This window comes from Dasypus novemcinctus, chromosome 10 (assembly GCF_030445035.2).
Source record: "Dasypus novemcinctus isolate mDasNov1 chromosome 10, mDasNov1.1.hap2, whole genome shotgun sequence".
NCBI lineage: Eukaryota > Metazoa > Chordata > Mammalia > Cingulata > Dasypodidae > Dasypus > Dasypus novemcinctus.
Window position 1 is genome coordinate 85,188,747 of NC_080682.1, and position 14,252 is coordinate 85,202,998.

The window sequence follows — 14,252 nt, forward strand, 5'->3', positions numbered from 1 at the left end:
CTCTAAATCTAAAACATGACATATTGGGAAGTGGATTTGGCCCAAAGGATAGTCTGGGCCTATTTACAGGGTGTCCGCCTACCACATGGGAAGTCCGCGGTTCAAACCCTGGGCCTCCTTGACCTGTGTGGAGCTGATCCACGCGCAGTGCTGATGCACGCAAGGAGTGCCCTGCCATGCAAAGGTATCCCCCACTAGGAGCGCAAGGAGTGTGCCCCATAAGGAGAGCCGCCCAGCACAAAAAAAGTGCAGTCTGCCCAGGAATGGCGCTGCACACATGGAGAGCTGACGCGGCAAGATGATGAAACAAAAAAAGAGACACTGATTCCGGGTGCCACTGACAAGAATACAAGCGGACACAGAAGAATACACAGTGTATAGACACAGAGAGCAGACAATTGGCGGGGGGAGGGGGGGTAGGGGACAGGGAAGGGAAGAGAAATAAATAAATTTTAAAAAACCATATTATGTTTTTAGAAAGAAAAAATTACTTACCAAGGCACAAGGCAAACTAGGTGGTTATAAAAAATAACAAGGAATGCACACTTTGGATGGATTTATGCTTTAATATTATGTATCTATATGCATTAATAAAATCGATGTGCAAAACGTTTTTTAAAAATCTTTAAAAAATTTCCTTACCAAATTTCATTCTTATATATTCATAGGGGTCTTCTTGCCAAAGTTCTTCATCAGCATCTGTATAGCACATCAATGGAAAAATAACATCTTGGATAATGCCCTGCAATTTAAAAGTTAAAAAAATAACAACTTTAAGTCACTATTCAATAAAGTATTACTAATGGTTTAACATCTTAAAATTCAAAACAAAAGTAAGACTAAACTTCCATATTTTTAAGCTTATTTATGGAAACTTTAATAAAGCATTGTTTCCATATTATGAGATCAAAGATTAAACTAGGGAAATGGACGTGGCTCAACTGACAGAGCGTCCACTGACCAAATGGGAGGTCCAGGGTTCGAACCCAGGGCCTCAGCCCATGTGGTGAGCTGGCCCACGCACAGTGCTGCCGCGCATAAGGACTGCCATGCCACACAGGGGTATCCCCCGCATAGGGGTGACCCCATGTGCAAGGAGTGCGCCCCACATTGAGCCATTTCTTGTGAAAAAAGCACAGCCTGCCCAGGACTGGCACTGCACACATAGAGAGCTGATGTGGCAAGATGACACAACAGAAAAAGACAGATACCCAGTGCCGCTGAAAATGGAAGCAGACAGAGAAAAACACACAGAGAATGGACACACAGAGCAGACAATGGGGGAAGGGAGAAAAATAAATAAAATCTTAGGGAAAAAAAAAGATTAAACAAAATATTCTGCAGCTAGTAATTATTACATGGATGCATATAAACCTAAGTAGCAGTTAAGTATTCTAAGGCAATAATATTAAATTTATTCCATCAAATCCTACAGCTCTAAATAAAACAAATTACTTGTAGAAAGAGTATCCAATTACCCTGGAAAACAATCTGGTAAAATAAACTCCTTTGCTTACTACAAACTACATGACTAAGATGTGCAATTAATTATAACCCAAGAATAAGAATTTAAAGCAAGTGCTACAGTAACAGTTTTAAAGTAATATACATTCACAAAACATCTTTCAGAACTTTAAGCTAAGGTATTTATAACACCAACACCTCAGTTTTTCTGCTATACTCTCAAAACTACTGCCAGAAAAAGACTAACACAACTCAACAAAGAATGCAAATTTTCATCATTTTGAAACGTAATGTTTCCATTAATTTTGTTAGAAAAACATTATTTCAAATTGAAAATTATTACCTGTATGTGAGGCTTTAGATTCTTCCAGGTGAGAGCATGGGAAACTCCTTGATTAATATAATTTAATGTCTGTTGTAAAACTCGAGGAGCCATGTATTGCTTCTCCTTGTACTGATACAAAACCTTCAATAAAACCTTTGAAAGAAAATTTCAAGCAAAACCCAAAGTTTAAATAGAAATTTTAATAATTTTAATACATATATACAAGCCACCAAAACCACCTGACACTTAACCTTTTATAAAAGTAATTTTTAAAATACTTATTTCCAAAACACTTAAATAAACAAATTGTAGCAATATTATGTGTCAATGCATTAGTTTCAGATTATGCATACAAAGGAGAGAAAACAATTTATTTCCTATTGAACATACAGCCCTGACTTACAAAAATCATCTTCTATGAAATTTTTACCCAAACCATTTAAACCATTCACCTACCTAATTAATGAGTCTGTTAAAAGTTCTAATTCTACTTGTTCTTTCAGAATAGCAATTCTCACTGTTGTCCACAGACCTCTGATAATGCTAAGTAAGACAAAATTATCTGCCTTTTCACTGTGTTGATACTTGCATGGTACAAAACCAACAGTGGTAAAAACTTCTAAATTGTACTAGCAGTCACCAAGCTCTTTAGAGCCACATCTTAACGAATTAGTTGTACTTAACAATGTCCTTAATGAACCAGAAAAAATCAATAACTGAGAAGTATACTTATGCACATATGTTGCTTGCCAATGTACCAAGTTTTGCAAGATAAGCAAGACAAGTAACTATTTGCAAATAGTTACTTTTTCCATGAAACTATTATATACTTGAAAGATCAACTGATAAATCATAATGGCAGATTTTTTCAAAAGTGAACAAAGTGAACATGGTACTTCATTTGTTACTGACGTTAAAAATGGAATCTTCATACCAAAATTAAAATTCTGCAAAATTTGGATCCACTACAATGACAAAGCTTTCCAATAATTAATGATCTTCCTGATGAGATTAAGGGTGATATTAATGAATGTAATTTTTAAAAAAATGAACCGCTAATAACTTAATTGGTAACATTTAGTACACATAGTATGTGTGCACTCAAACAGCAACAGCCACATAGGTATATTATACACATTTTAAAGGTCATGTATTTTACCAGAAGCCTTATTCCAATGTTACCCATTTGTATTTTTCTGTACCCACTCCATGGATCCAAACTCCACTGATTTAAAACCCTGTCTCCTGTCCATCTACTCACAGTAATTAAAAAAAAAAAAAACCTGTATAATGAATAACATTTAGAAGACTGCAATTAACTCAATGAGTCAACATTTTCAAAATCAGCAATGCATGTTACAAAATCATGTATGAATAAAAGAACAATCAAGGAACAATGGAGATCAATGAGTTTTGTGTTTCAAACTCCATGTTGCAAACTCCATGTTGCAGTTAACGTTTAAGAGACTGCCATTTGTCAAATTTTAGAGTGATACTAAGGAATGTCCACAATTATCTGTAAAGTCTTTGAAACACTCCTTTTTCTACCTTCTGTCTTTTGAAATACTTGTTTTTCTATCGTCATTTCTTCATTTACATTAACCAAAACAAATTGCAACAGACTGAATACAGAAGCATGAAAGTATGGAGCTGCCTTCTACTAAGTCAGACATTAAATAGATTATAAAAATTTATGTAACAAAACACTCATATTACTAAAAATTTCATTTAAGAAAATAGTTTTCATAAAAATTAACGTTTTCTATGTAATGTGTAATGGTCTATTTTTAAATGAATTGATAAAATCTTTTATTCTCTAATATGGAAAATACCACTAGCTATAACCCATATAAATGAAATTCCATTAGGGTCCATAATAATTTGAAAGTGTAAAGAAGTCCTGAGACCAATAAAGTTTGAGAATTTTTGTAGGGTTCAAATGTACAATCTTTAGATATCAACGAAATTAGAAACAAGATAGAAATAATGACATATTTCTGTTTTTTTGTTTTTTTTTTTTAAGAAAAAGACTTACTTGCTGGACACCAACAGCAAATGCCTTCAGAAATACTTCAGCAAATTCATTATACTCCTTGGAAACATTGCCAGGGCTTCCATATCTAAAAGAAAACAAAAATGCCCACTGATTCCTTATAACGCTTCATAAAAGAACTACTAAAGCAAAAGCTTAAAAAAATTAATGTAAATCCTTATAGATGGGGAGGAGCTTACCTTTCAAAAAGTCTTGCTAAGATATGTAAAGCCCACTTCTTACATTTCCACCATGGTAACTCAGGTCTGTCATCTTCTTCGACTTGAAGTGTTTCCTAAATTTAAAGAGATTTATTTAAAACTAGTAAGGGATGTTATTTGGCATTGTTGCAGTCCAGGAGGAACAAACAGCATGAGTGAGAACAGATGAACAAAAATGTGAACGCTCCTCCAATGTCAACCTTTCACAATAACAGGTTAGACATGGGAAAGTAGTAATCCTTATTTAAATTTAAGACGTACCCCCATTGCTTGATTAACAAACCAATATGCCTTTAAAAATTCTTATAGACTTAAACTGAAACATTATTGGTCAAATCTATACATTCTTTCAATCAAATCCAAATAATATAAAGGCTTTGACTATGATAGCTTAGTCAAAACCAGCACAGTTTGTATTGGATGGGCATTAAAAACTCCATTTAGGGAATCCGGTCTAAGAAATATTAGTATGAATGCACAAAAATGTTACGTATGGAATATTCATTAATAAGGGAATGGTTAAATTATGGAATATCCGTAACAGATAACTGTAAGACCATTGAAAGAATGAGTTGGAACATATATATTAATCTAAGACATCCATGACTTTATTTAAAGTAGGACAAGGAAGCTAACAAGAATATGGAGCAACTGAAACTCTTATATATTGGTGGTGAGAGAGCAATGGCACAACCACTTTGGAAATCCTTTTGGAAATTACTTATAAAGTTAAATGCATACCTCCCCCTAAGACCCAATTCCACATTCACATGTATAAAGTCATATATATTACTAGAAGGAAAGCTAAAAAAATGTAACATGGGAGTGTATAACATGGTGAAACCTCATGTAAAATACAAAAATGGGTGATACTGCATATGTAAGACTGTTTTTACAAAATATAAATACAGGGAAGTGGATTTGGCTCAACGGATAGAGGGTCCACCTACCACATGGGAGGTCTAGGGTTCAAACCGAGGGCCTCCTGACCCATGTGATGAGCTGGCCCACATGCAGTGCTGATGTGCATAAGGACTGCCGTACCATGCAGGGGTGCCCCAGCTAGGGAGCCCCACGCACAAGGAGTGCACCCCATAAGGAGAGCCACCCAGCATGAAGAAAGTGCAGCCTGCCCAGGTGTGGCACCACACACACGGAGAGCTGACACAGCAAGATGATACAACGAAAAGAGACAGATTCCCGGTGCCATTAACAAGAATACAAGTGGACACGGAAGTACACACAAGGAACGGACACAGAGAGTAGACAACTGGGGGGAGGGAGGGCCGGGAAGGGGAGAGAAATAAATTTAAAAAATTAAAAATCTTAAAAAAACAACAATAACAAATAAACTAAAGAAACAGAAACAGAATAGCAGGTATGTATGGCAAGGGAAGCATACAGAGATCGAAAGGTGATGAGTTTTTTTTATGTTTATTATTATTGGAATAATGGAAATGCTCGAAAAATGACTGAAGTGATGAATGCACCACTATGTGATTATGTAGAATACCACTGACTGTATACTTTGGGTGGACTTATGCTTTATTATTTGTATCAGTAAAATAGATTTGTTTAAAAAATGGTGATATGATGAAAAGTAAATCATCCAGGGATCCATGTATAAATTGCTAAGTAAAAAATCTTGTTTTCATATGGTACCAGAAAAAAAATCCACCTCTGGGCTCTTAGTAAGAAGAAACCAAATAAGTACGATTGGACAGATACATATAAACAATTAAATAATATATGAAACAATCCAACACAATTTCTTATTTAGTATATGCACATATGCAAACAATGAAATGGTATCTCTGAATCTAGATAAATATGCACCACTAATTATAAATTTATAAAAAAAACTTATAGAAGTTATAATTTCCAAAAGACATTATTTTAAATATTTTTAACAATATAAGAGAGTGTATGAAAACTTACATTAGGTACATCCCTGTTCACAACAGTCTTCAAAATCTCTATCCATTCTGTCAGGTTCTGTTGGTTTATCAGTTCCAGCGGTAGCGTATACTAAATTAAAATCCAGAATCAGTGTTTTAAAATCCTTACCAAAAAAAATTCTACTTCCTATAGAAGATTTTAGATAGTTATCTCCAATGATCAGTAGTGGCAATGACCAGGGGCATCCTTGTCTTACTCCCACATTTTTAGGAATATATCTTATTTTCACCTTAAGGTGTGATATTTATTGTTAATTTCTAGTGAATACCTCTCAATTAAGTTTCTATTCCAGGATCTTAGAATTTTAAAAGCAGGAATAGTTGTTCAATTTTATCAAATGCTTTATCTGGCACCTATGAAGATGTTAAAGGTCTCTCCTTCAATGTGATATATGAATTAATGACAAAAGTTGATTTCCTACTATTGATCCATTCTTAACATTTCTGGGATAAATCTTATCAGTATCCTATTTAGGATTTTCAGATACTTATTTTCACAAGTAAGACAGGAATCTATGAATTGAGAAGGATGTACATTTTATTTTGTCCTTTACCTACAACAGTTTATGAAAGAATTATTTTAAACTAATTTAATTCCTACTATTTAGGAAAAATATGAAAAACTACAGATACTGGGTGGCATTAAAGTGCCCTTAGAGTAAGACTGAGAGAAAATTAAAATAGAGTGCCTTTAAAAAGCTGTAACAAAGACACACAAAACCCAACCAAACAATGAAGTCAGCTACAATCTTAGAGGAGGTGAAGTCAAAGATCACAGTAGAGGAGATCAATCTTTATATGGCTAAATGGCACATAAAAAAACCCAGAATTTGAATTCTGATCAAATTCTGTCAATTGCTAAGCAATTACATTCCACTGAAAGGGTAGATTAGAATAATTTCCTTAATAGATACCATTTATCCCCAGGAAGTTTACAATATAAAGAAATGGAGTGTAAACCAAGTCCACATTATCACTATTTCTGTGTTAATTTTAGGAATAGCTTTTGTAATTATTAGAACAATATGTATTTGGTACATCAAACTATGCATTAGATTTAAACTATAATCAAGCAACTGATTTTCAGACTAATCAATGCTTAAAGTAAAAGAATAAGAAAATTTTACTAACACTACAGTGTTGGCTGATTTGAGAGAACTTGAAATTAACCAATTAGTTTAAAACTTACTAGACTTGTTTATGTATTTAGGAAAAGTTGTAATTGTTTGTTTAGACTTTTGAAATACTTATAAATTTGGAAATTTATATTTTCCTAGAAAATTATTCACATAATATAAATTTTGGAACATAATCGTTATTTAAATGCTAAAATTATTTTAACTTTTGATGTGGCAAATGACAGACTAACTTTTTATATATAAAAATTACCTGAACAAGAGCATAGAAGATCTTGAATATTTGTTTCTGGATGAGGACAGATTGATCAGACTGATCAGAAAGAAGCTGAATAAAACGATCCTTCAGAACTGGCAGGAAATGCTGCATTGCTGCTACTAATGGACTCCGTTCCTCTGGTTTCTTGTACCTTTAGGTAGGAATACAAACTAATTCTGTAAGAATTTATGCCGCAATTATATATTTATTTAAAACTACCCCTCCTTGGTTCACAGAAATATAAGTAAATATTTCCAAACCAACTTTGTATTTATAAAAACAAAAACAAAAACTACTAGGGAACAAAACCACAAACAAAAGTAATTTGAGAAAAACCTCAAGCAATAAAAAAAAATGTTATCTAATATTTGCCAAGCAATTATTATGAGCTCAATATTTTTCAAGATATCTATTAGTCTCCAGACTTATAAAAGTCTGAAGAAATTGTGGCACAGAGAAGTAAAATATCTTTCCCAATATTATAATATTATACATCTAGGTACGACTATATACATAGGAAATCAGGCTCTACATTCTGCCCTCTTAAGGACAATATTATGCAGTATCTAACTGTGAATTCTGATACAAATAAGGAGCTACAATTCCTTGATTTAATAGCAACTGATGAATAAAATTCATTGTATATTACTATCCTTACATAATTTATATACCACCAACATGTAAAGCAGAAAATAGTCTCTTTTTCTCATTTATCCATTTGGGGTCAATAGTTGCATATTTTATAGCAAATATAATAATGTGTTTGACCAGGGGGTACTGCTACATGTTTCAGTGGAATATTACATATCATGTAATACATAAACCTTATTACCTTTCTAAAATTAAAAAACAAAACAAAACAGCTTAACTATATTTTGCTCCAAGGACTATGGATAAAGTTTCACTGAGCTGAGACAGTTCTGCTTAAAGATTTCTTAGCATTTTAACTCCTAAAGAATAATATTGATAAGAGGACTTGATTTTTAAAAATAATTAAATTTATAGTTAGAATTATGGAAAAATGACTCCAGCTTCCATTATTGAGGACCCAATAGGCCGAATAGTTTTGTACAGCACAGACTATCAGTTGGAGTCATTCTAAAAGCCAGAGTTTATCTTTTCAGAATAGATGATTATCTAAACTACTTCAAATTCTTACTTTCCTTACCAGGTATTAATTTTATCTTTTGGTAGAGTCCTTCGAGGGGGGGAAATATAGTTAAGAATTGAGTATCTGAGCACATTTTAAAAAGGCATAGACTCTCAAGAAGCTAGATACCTTCCCTACTGTGCAAAATGGGAAAACTACATCACCAAAAATGAAGATGACCAAGAGAAAGGTTCATACTAATAATGACTGTTACGACTATTAACACAATTAATTGACAGGTATTTTAAATATTTTAATGTGCTGAGAAATTATACGTAACATAGTTAAAGTTATCTGTACCTATGAGTCAACAATAACAATTTATAAATAGAGTATATTTCTACTCTACAGTCTGATTATAGTACAGTGTGCTTCCTTATTATTGGCCTCTGCTGCTATAATACTAAGACTTAGGTTAGTTGAATTATGAACCAAATCCTATTAGTTGTTACTTTAAGCTAATGTGTATGAAAGTAATTTATGGTACCAAACCAATTACTACCCCCTAAGATATAAAAGCTCCTGAAATCATGAAAATGTGATACTTATTTTAAAAATCTACTATTTATCTGGTAAGTTATATAAATCCTACAACTCAACAACTCAACAAGAAAAAGACTACCCAAATTAAAGATGGGCAAAAGACTCAAACAAACATTTCTCCAAAGAGGAAATACAAATGGCTAAAAAGCACATAAGAAGACATTTAAACACCACTAGCTATTAGGGAAATACAAATCAAAATCTTGATATCATTTCATACCTACTAGAATGGCCACTATAAAAAAAAAAGAAGAAATTATAAGTGTTGGATAGGATATGGAGAAATAAGAACACTCATTCATTGTTGGTCAGAATGTAAAATGGTGCAGCTGCTACGGAAGATAGTTTGGCAGTTCTTCAGGAAACTAAGTACAGAAATTATCACATAATCTGGCAATCCTACTACCAGGTATATACCTATAAGAAGTCAAAGCATAGAATCGAACAGATAAACAGAATTATTTTAAATAAGCTCTCATCAACTACAAAAAGGTAGTAACTTAAAAAAATTTTTTTTTAAGTGCTATCATCAACAGTAACAAATATTCTAAACCAATGCAGTATGTTGGTGGTGGGATGGTATATGGGCATCCTGTATTTCATGCATGATTGTTTTGTAAACTCACAATTTCTCTAATAAAATTAAAACAAAATCTACTACCATAAGGATACAATGTGCCAAACAGGTGAACCATGTTCAAAGGTAATCCTTACATACTAGTTCATTGCTTTTCTATTAAAAACAAAAAAACACAAAACAAAACGAAACAAAACCCTTCAATGGTTCTTCAGTGTCTAAAAAATCAAATCCAAATTCCCAATCACAGCATTAAAACTCTCTGTAATGTGGTTCCAAATTATCAGTCCAAAATTGTCCCAACTCTGCCACAGAAATTATCCATACCATTGAGTGGTCTCCTTTCTACCCATTAAAGAGGGTTTCCATTCCACCGCTGTACCTTTCTGTCTTTGTTCACACTATTCTGTATGTGTCCTTAATGTGACATACTTTCCTCTTCAAATCTTTCTGTGCTCCTTCAACTGAGAAGCATTACCTGAGGATCTCTGCTTCTGAAGGCCAACACAACTTCCAATTTCTCCATGAATTTTTATAAAAATGCTTCAGTGCACATTGATCCCTTGTGAACACCTTGTGCTCCACTATCAAGCAATGACTGAAAATGAACTAGAAATCCAATAGTGTAGCAGCCTTCTGTATTTCCCATTTAAAAATCCCTGTCACATTCTCTCCTGCTAGGATTACAGAACAGAAGAGACTTGAACCTCCGCAATGACAATGACAGCTTATTATTGTTAATCTCTCTAATTTTAGTCACTCACTTACCAGAACTACAACAACTGGCACTCTGACAGAGGTTGGAGCAACAGCTGGAACATTCCTTAGCAGGAAGATGGGTAGCTGGTGGGAACACAAGAAAACACCAGTACCAATACTGTAAATGGTATTATTTCTCTCCTGCTCAGAACAAAAGCATCACCTACTCTGAGGAGGGACCCCAAAAGGGTATCAGAGGCTAACTGCCAGCCCCAGAATTAGAGGGCTCACAAAGGCATCTATCTGTTTAGCTGTCAGGTCTGGAAATAAAGTCACCATCATGGTGTAAGTCTTCCTTATGCCTTCCTTCATAATTTTCCTGCATCAAAACTTTTGACTACCTACCTATTTCATTATTCTCACCACATGCCTAAGAGAAAATCCCCTGAACATTTTGGTTTACCACCCTTAGTACTATACCTCAACTTCCAAGATTAGATTTTTCTGATCCCTAAATCCATATCTAAAATGACTCTTTGGCCTAAAATCTGTCTTGATACTAATTACTTACCTAACTATAATATACTCAAATATGCAAACACTAAAAACAGTGAGTGTAAATTAAAAAGTAGATTAAATTATATGTAATTTCAACATATTTTTTTAAGACTTAGAGGTAAATTCTTGATGCTTATCAAGAACCAAAATTAAGGTAAAAATTCACAGAAGGAAAGCAAGAAGAACTCTAATGTGCTCTGATCACCTTCACCTTTTTAAAAAGTTTATCTAAAGGCCTTCAATCAGTACATACTGAGGAGCTCTACCTTAAAATAACTTGGTTTATAAGAAGGTAAAGTGACAATGATTAAAAAAAAAGGGCACAAAGAGTTTCTAAGTTGACTCAATAGAAGAATTAGAGTAAGAATGCTAATCCAAAAAGAAAATATAAATTAAATCCAATAAGTAATTCACTAATTTAAACTATATGCCAGGTGTAATTTCAGATGTTCAAACAAGTTAGTTTAAACCTTCATAGTCTCAAAAAAAAAAAAAAAAAAAAAAAAAAAAAGAAATCTCTATAGGACACGGGAGAGAGACTTACTCATAATTTTTCACAAGTTGATATAGACAAAGAAGAATTCCTAGCCAACAAGCACTGTTATCAGACTGAAGATAAAAGCCAATTTTGTCCACAATGGCAGTCCAGCGGCTTGGATAATCATGTTTGATGATATGATGAATGCATGTAGTAAGCTGTACTCTAAAAGTAAAAAATAAACAAGAAGAAATGCACCTAGATAAAAATTTGATAACTCACACACAGAAAAAGGCTGCTGAGACTAAAATGAACTTCAAATAACTCATCTGATATTTAGATATACACAGAATGCAGTAACTAAAAATCAAGCCATTCTGCAAAACCCAAATGTTACAAATTCAAGTGTTCTCATTTTTCTTATTTTCCATTTTTGAGTATCAACTGACTAGCGTCATTTAAGAACATTACATTTTGTCTCATTTAAAATTCTGAAAAATCTCATAAAAATAAGTGCTTTTAAATAGAGATACTACATAAAATAAAGGATATAATAGCATTCTATAGTTTTCTTCAATCCATTTCATCTAATCACAATGTTTTAAATGGAAGTTTTGTATGGAATTTTAAAAGTTTTATAAATGCAATAATTGCTAAGTTAAAAAAATACATATACATACCTGATGAGCTCAGGAGAGTGGATAATGGCTTCTACAATATTTTCTCGAATACAATGTCGATCTTCTTCTGGAATAGTATAAGGAGATATATCCCCTGGTGCTGTTTCCCGATCAGGCCAATACTGTGTTATCATATTTTTCAAATAGATAACACCTAAAATATAGATCAGTTTGACAAATGAATGGTTACTGTGAAAGCACCATAAATGTTCCTTTTAAGTGTTTATACCTCAATTATTTCTTTCAGACAAACCCATGTTAATAAAACTATAGTCCTTTTATAAACAAAAGAACTCATTTTATTATTTTAATAGCTGATAATTAAAACAGAATTTAACACTCTGGCTACAGCAATCACTCAAAGTTATTATTAAACACATAGCCTAAAAGAAAACCAAAAAACAAAATCCACATAGCCAAACAGAATCCTGCAAATAAGTACATTACAAATAAAACTTATTAGATATCTCACTTATTCATAACACTCTGTTCCTTTCTTTAGGAAAGTTATTTAGATTTTAACAAATCAGTTTTCTAAATGAAGCCTATTAAAGACAAAACCATAGTTTCTACAATGAAAAAGGTTGCTATTTGTTATTGTAGAAAAATCACAGTATATAAATCTAACTATTTTAATCTCATGTATTATTTCAAATTTGTTATTTTATAGGGGAATTTGCTGTTCAAAAGAAATCACAGATTATTATTTTCTATGTCAGCAATCAGGATGCTATAATTATATACCGCTATTTAACAATACTTAAAGCAAACTGATACAGGACAATCTAGATGAATTCTTTTCACCCTGCCCCCCCAAAGAGACAAAAATTAAAAGAAAAAAAATTCTCAGTCATAATGTACAGGAAAGTTATTCAAACTTAATTAATTTCTAAATTCTGAAAAACACTCTTCTCTGATTAGCAATTAACTCTTACATAGAGTCCCAACACTTACTTAAAAAAATATAACAGATATGTTATCCATTTATATGGATTTATATACCCCGTTTTGCTTTATCTTAGGAACTAAAGTAATACCCCATCTTACGTTATTTCAAAAAAGATATACTGTGGGAGCAGGTGTGGCTCAGTCGTAAGTGCCTGCTTCCCATGTATGAGGTCTTGGGTTCAATTTCCAGTACCTCCTAAAACTAAATAAATAGTGCACTCATTTAAAAAATAAATAAATAAAAGGGAAGCAGATGTAGCTCAAATGGATGAGTGCCTGTTTTCCTATGTGCAAGGTCCCAGGTTTGATTTCTGGTGCCTCCTAAAAAACAACAAACAAATGAAAAAACCAATTCAGGGGAGCTGATGTGGCTCAGTGGTTCAGCACCAGCTTTCCAAATGTAAGGTCTAGGGTTTAATACCCGGCCCAAGTACGTCAAAAATAAATAAATAAAAACCTTATAGTCATCTCTTCCAGAAAAATAGCAAAAAAGCAGAAACAGTCTCGGAAAAAAAATGTTCTACAGTTTGTTACATCAAGGGGAAGCTGGACACCACCCAGAAGAGACAGAGATTCAGGAAAAAAATCCTGACAGATAGACCCTGAGTAGAAGGTGCAACTGGAGCCACTGGCTCCGTTCCCCCACCTTATAAGCAGACAATTTTGAATTCTCTGGCCTATGGCCAGTGACTACAGACTGAGGGGACTGTAGGGATCCACCTCCCCAAGAAATGGAAGACAGGGACACACAGCCTAAGGCTGACTCAGCTTTTGGCCAACAAACTTGGTCTGCTGTGTCCAAGCAGCCCTTCTCTGCCAGAAGGGCCAAGCGATTGTTTGCCACGGGAGCCAGCACACAACTAAAGAGATCCGACCCTCTCAATCACCCTCCCTTACTGACTGGGACTGGTTGCTGAGGACATAGAGGGGAATGGAATTATTTCCTAACTGGAAAAACGGGAAGGAGTTGCCTGCAAAGGCTGAGAACAGACTCTGAGAAAGTCTGAATTGGGAGGCTCTGAATAGCCTCCAAGTAGGATCTTCTGCCACACTGTTGCTGTCCATGCTGCAGAAAACACACACTGACCAGACTTTCAACTGACAGGGCTACAAAAGTGTGCCATATGCTGGCAGACCAAGGAATTGCATGTGAAGAAATTAAGAGGCTTTTCCCGACCTTTACAGCCTTCCTCCCAAAGGCCTTTGGAAGCAGGTCTGCAACCC

General features: G+C 33.9%; 1 protein-coding gene across 1 annotated transcript in view; it reads right to left on the reverse strand.

The window, feature by feature from the left end:
• IPO7 (importin 7) overlaps positions 1-14,252 on the reverse strand; it is a 56,337-nt gene that overhangs the window by 24,321 nt on the left and 17,764 nt on the right. The window contains exons 3-10 of the mRNA XM_004470248.5: positions 12,081-12,234; positions 11,467-11,625; positions 7,390-7,546; positions 5,981-6,070; positions 4,022-4,116; positions 3,825-3,909; positions 1,808-1,942; positions 643-742 (exon numbers count right to left, since the gene is read on the reverse strand). Of these exons, the coding sequence (XP_004470305.1) occupies positions 643-742; positions 1,808-1,942; positions 3,825-3,909; positions 4,022-4,116; positions 5,981-6,070; positions 7,390-7,546; positions 11,467-11,625; positions 12,081-12,234 (975 nt within the window). The remainder of the gene's footprint in view (positions 1-642; positions 743-1,807; positions 1,943-3,824; positions 3,910-4,021; positions 4,117-5,980; positions 6,071-7,389; positions 7,547-11,466; positions 11,626-12,080; positions 12,235-14,252) is intronic.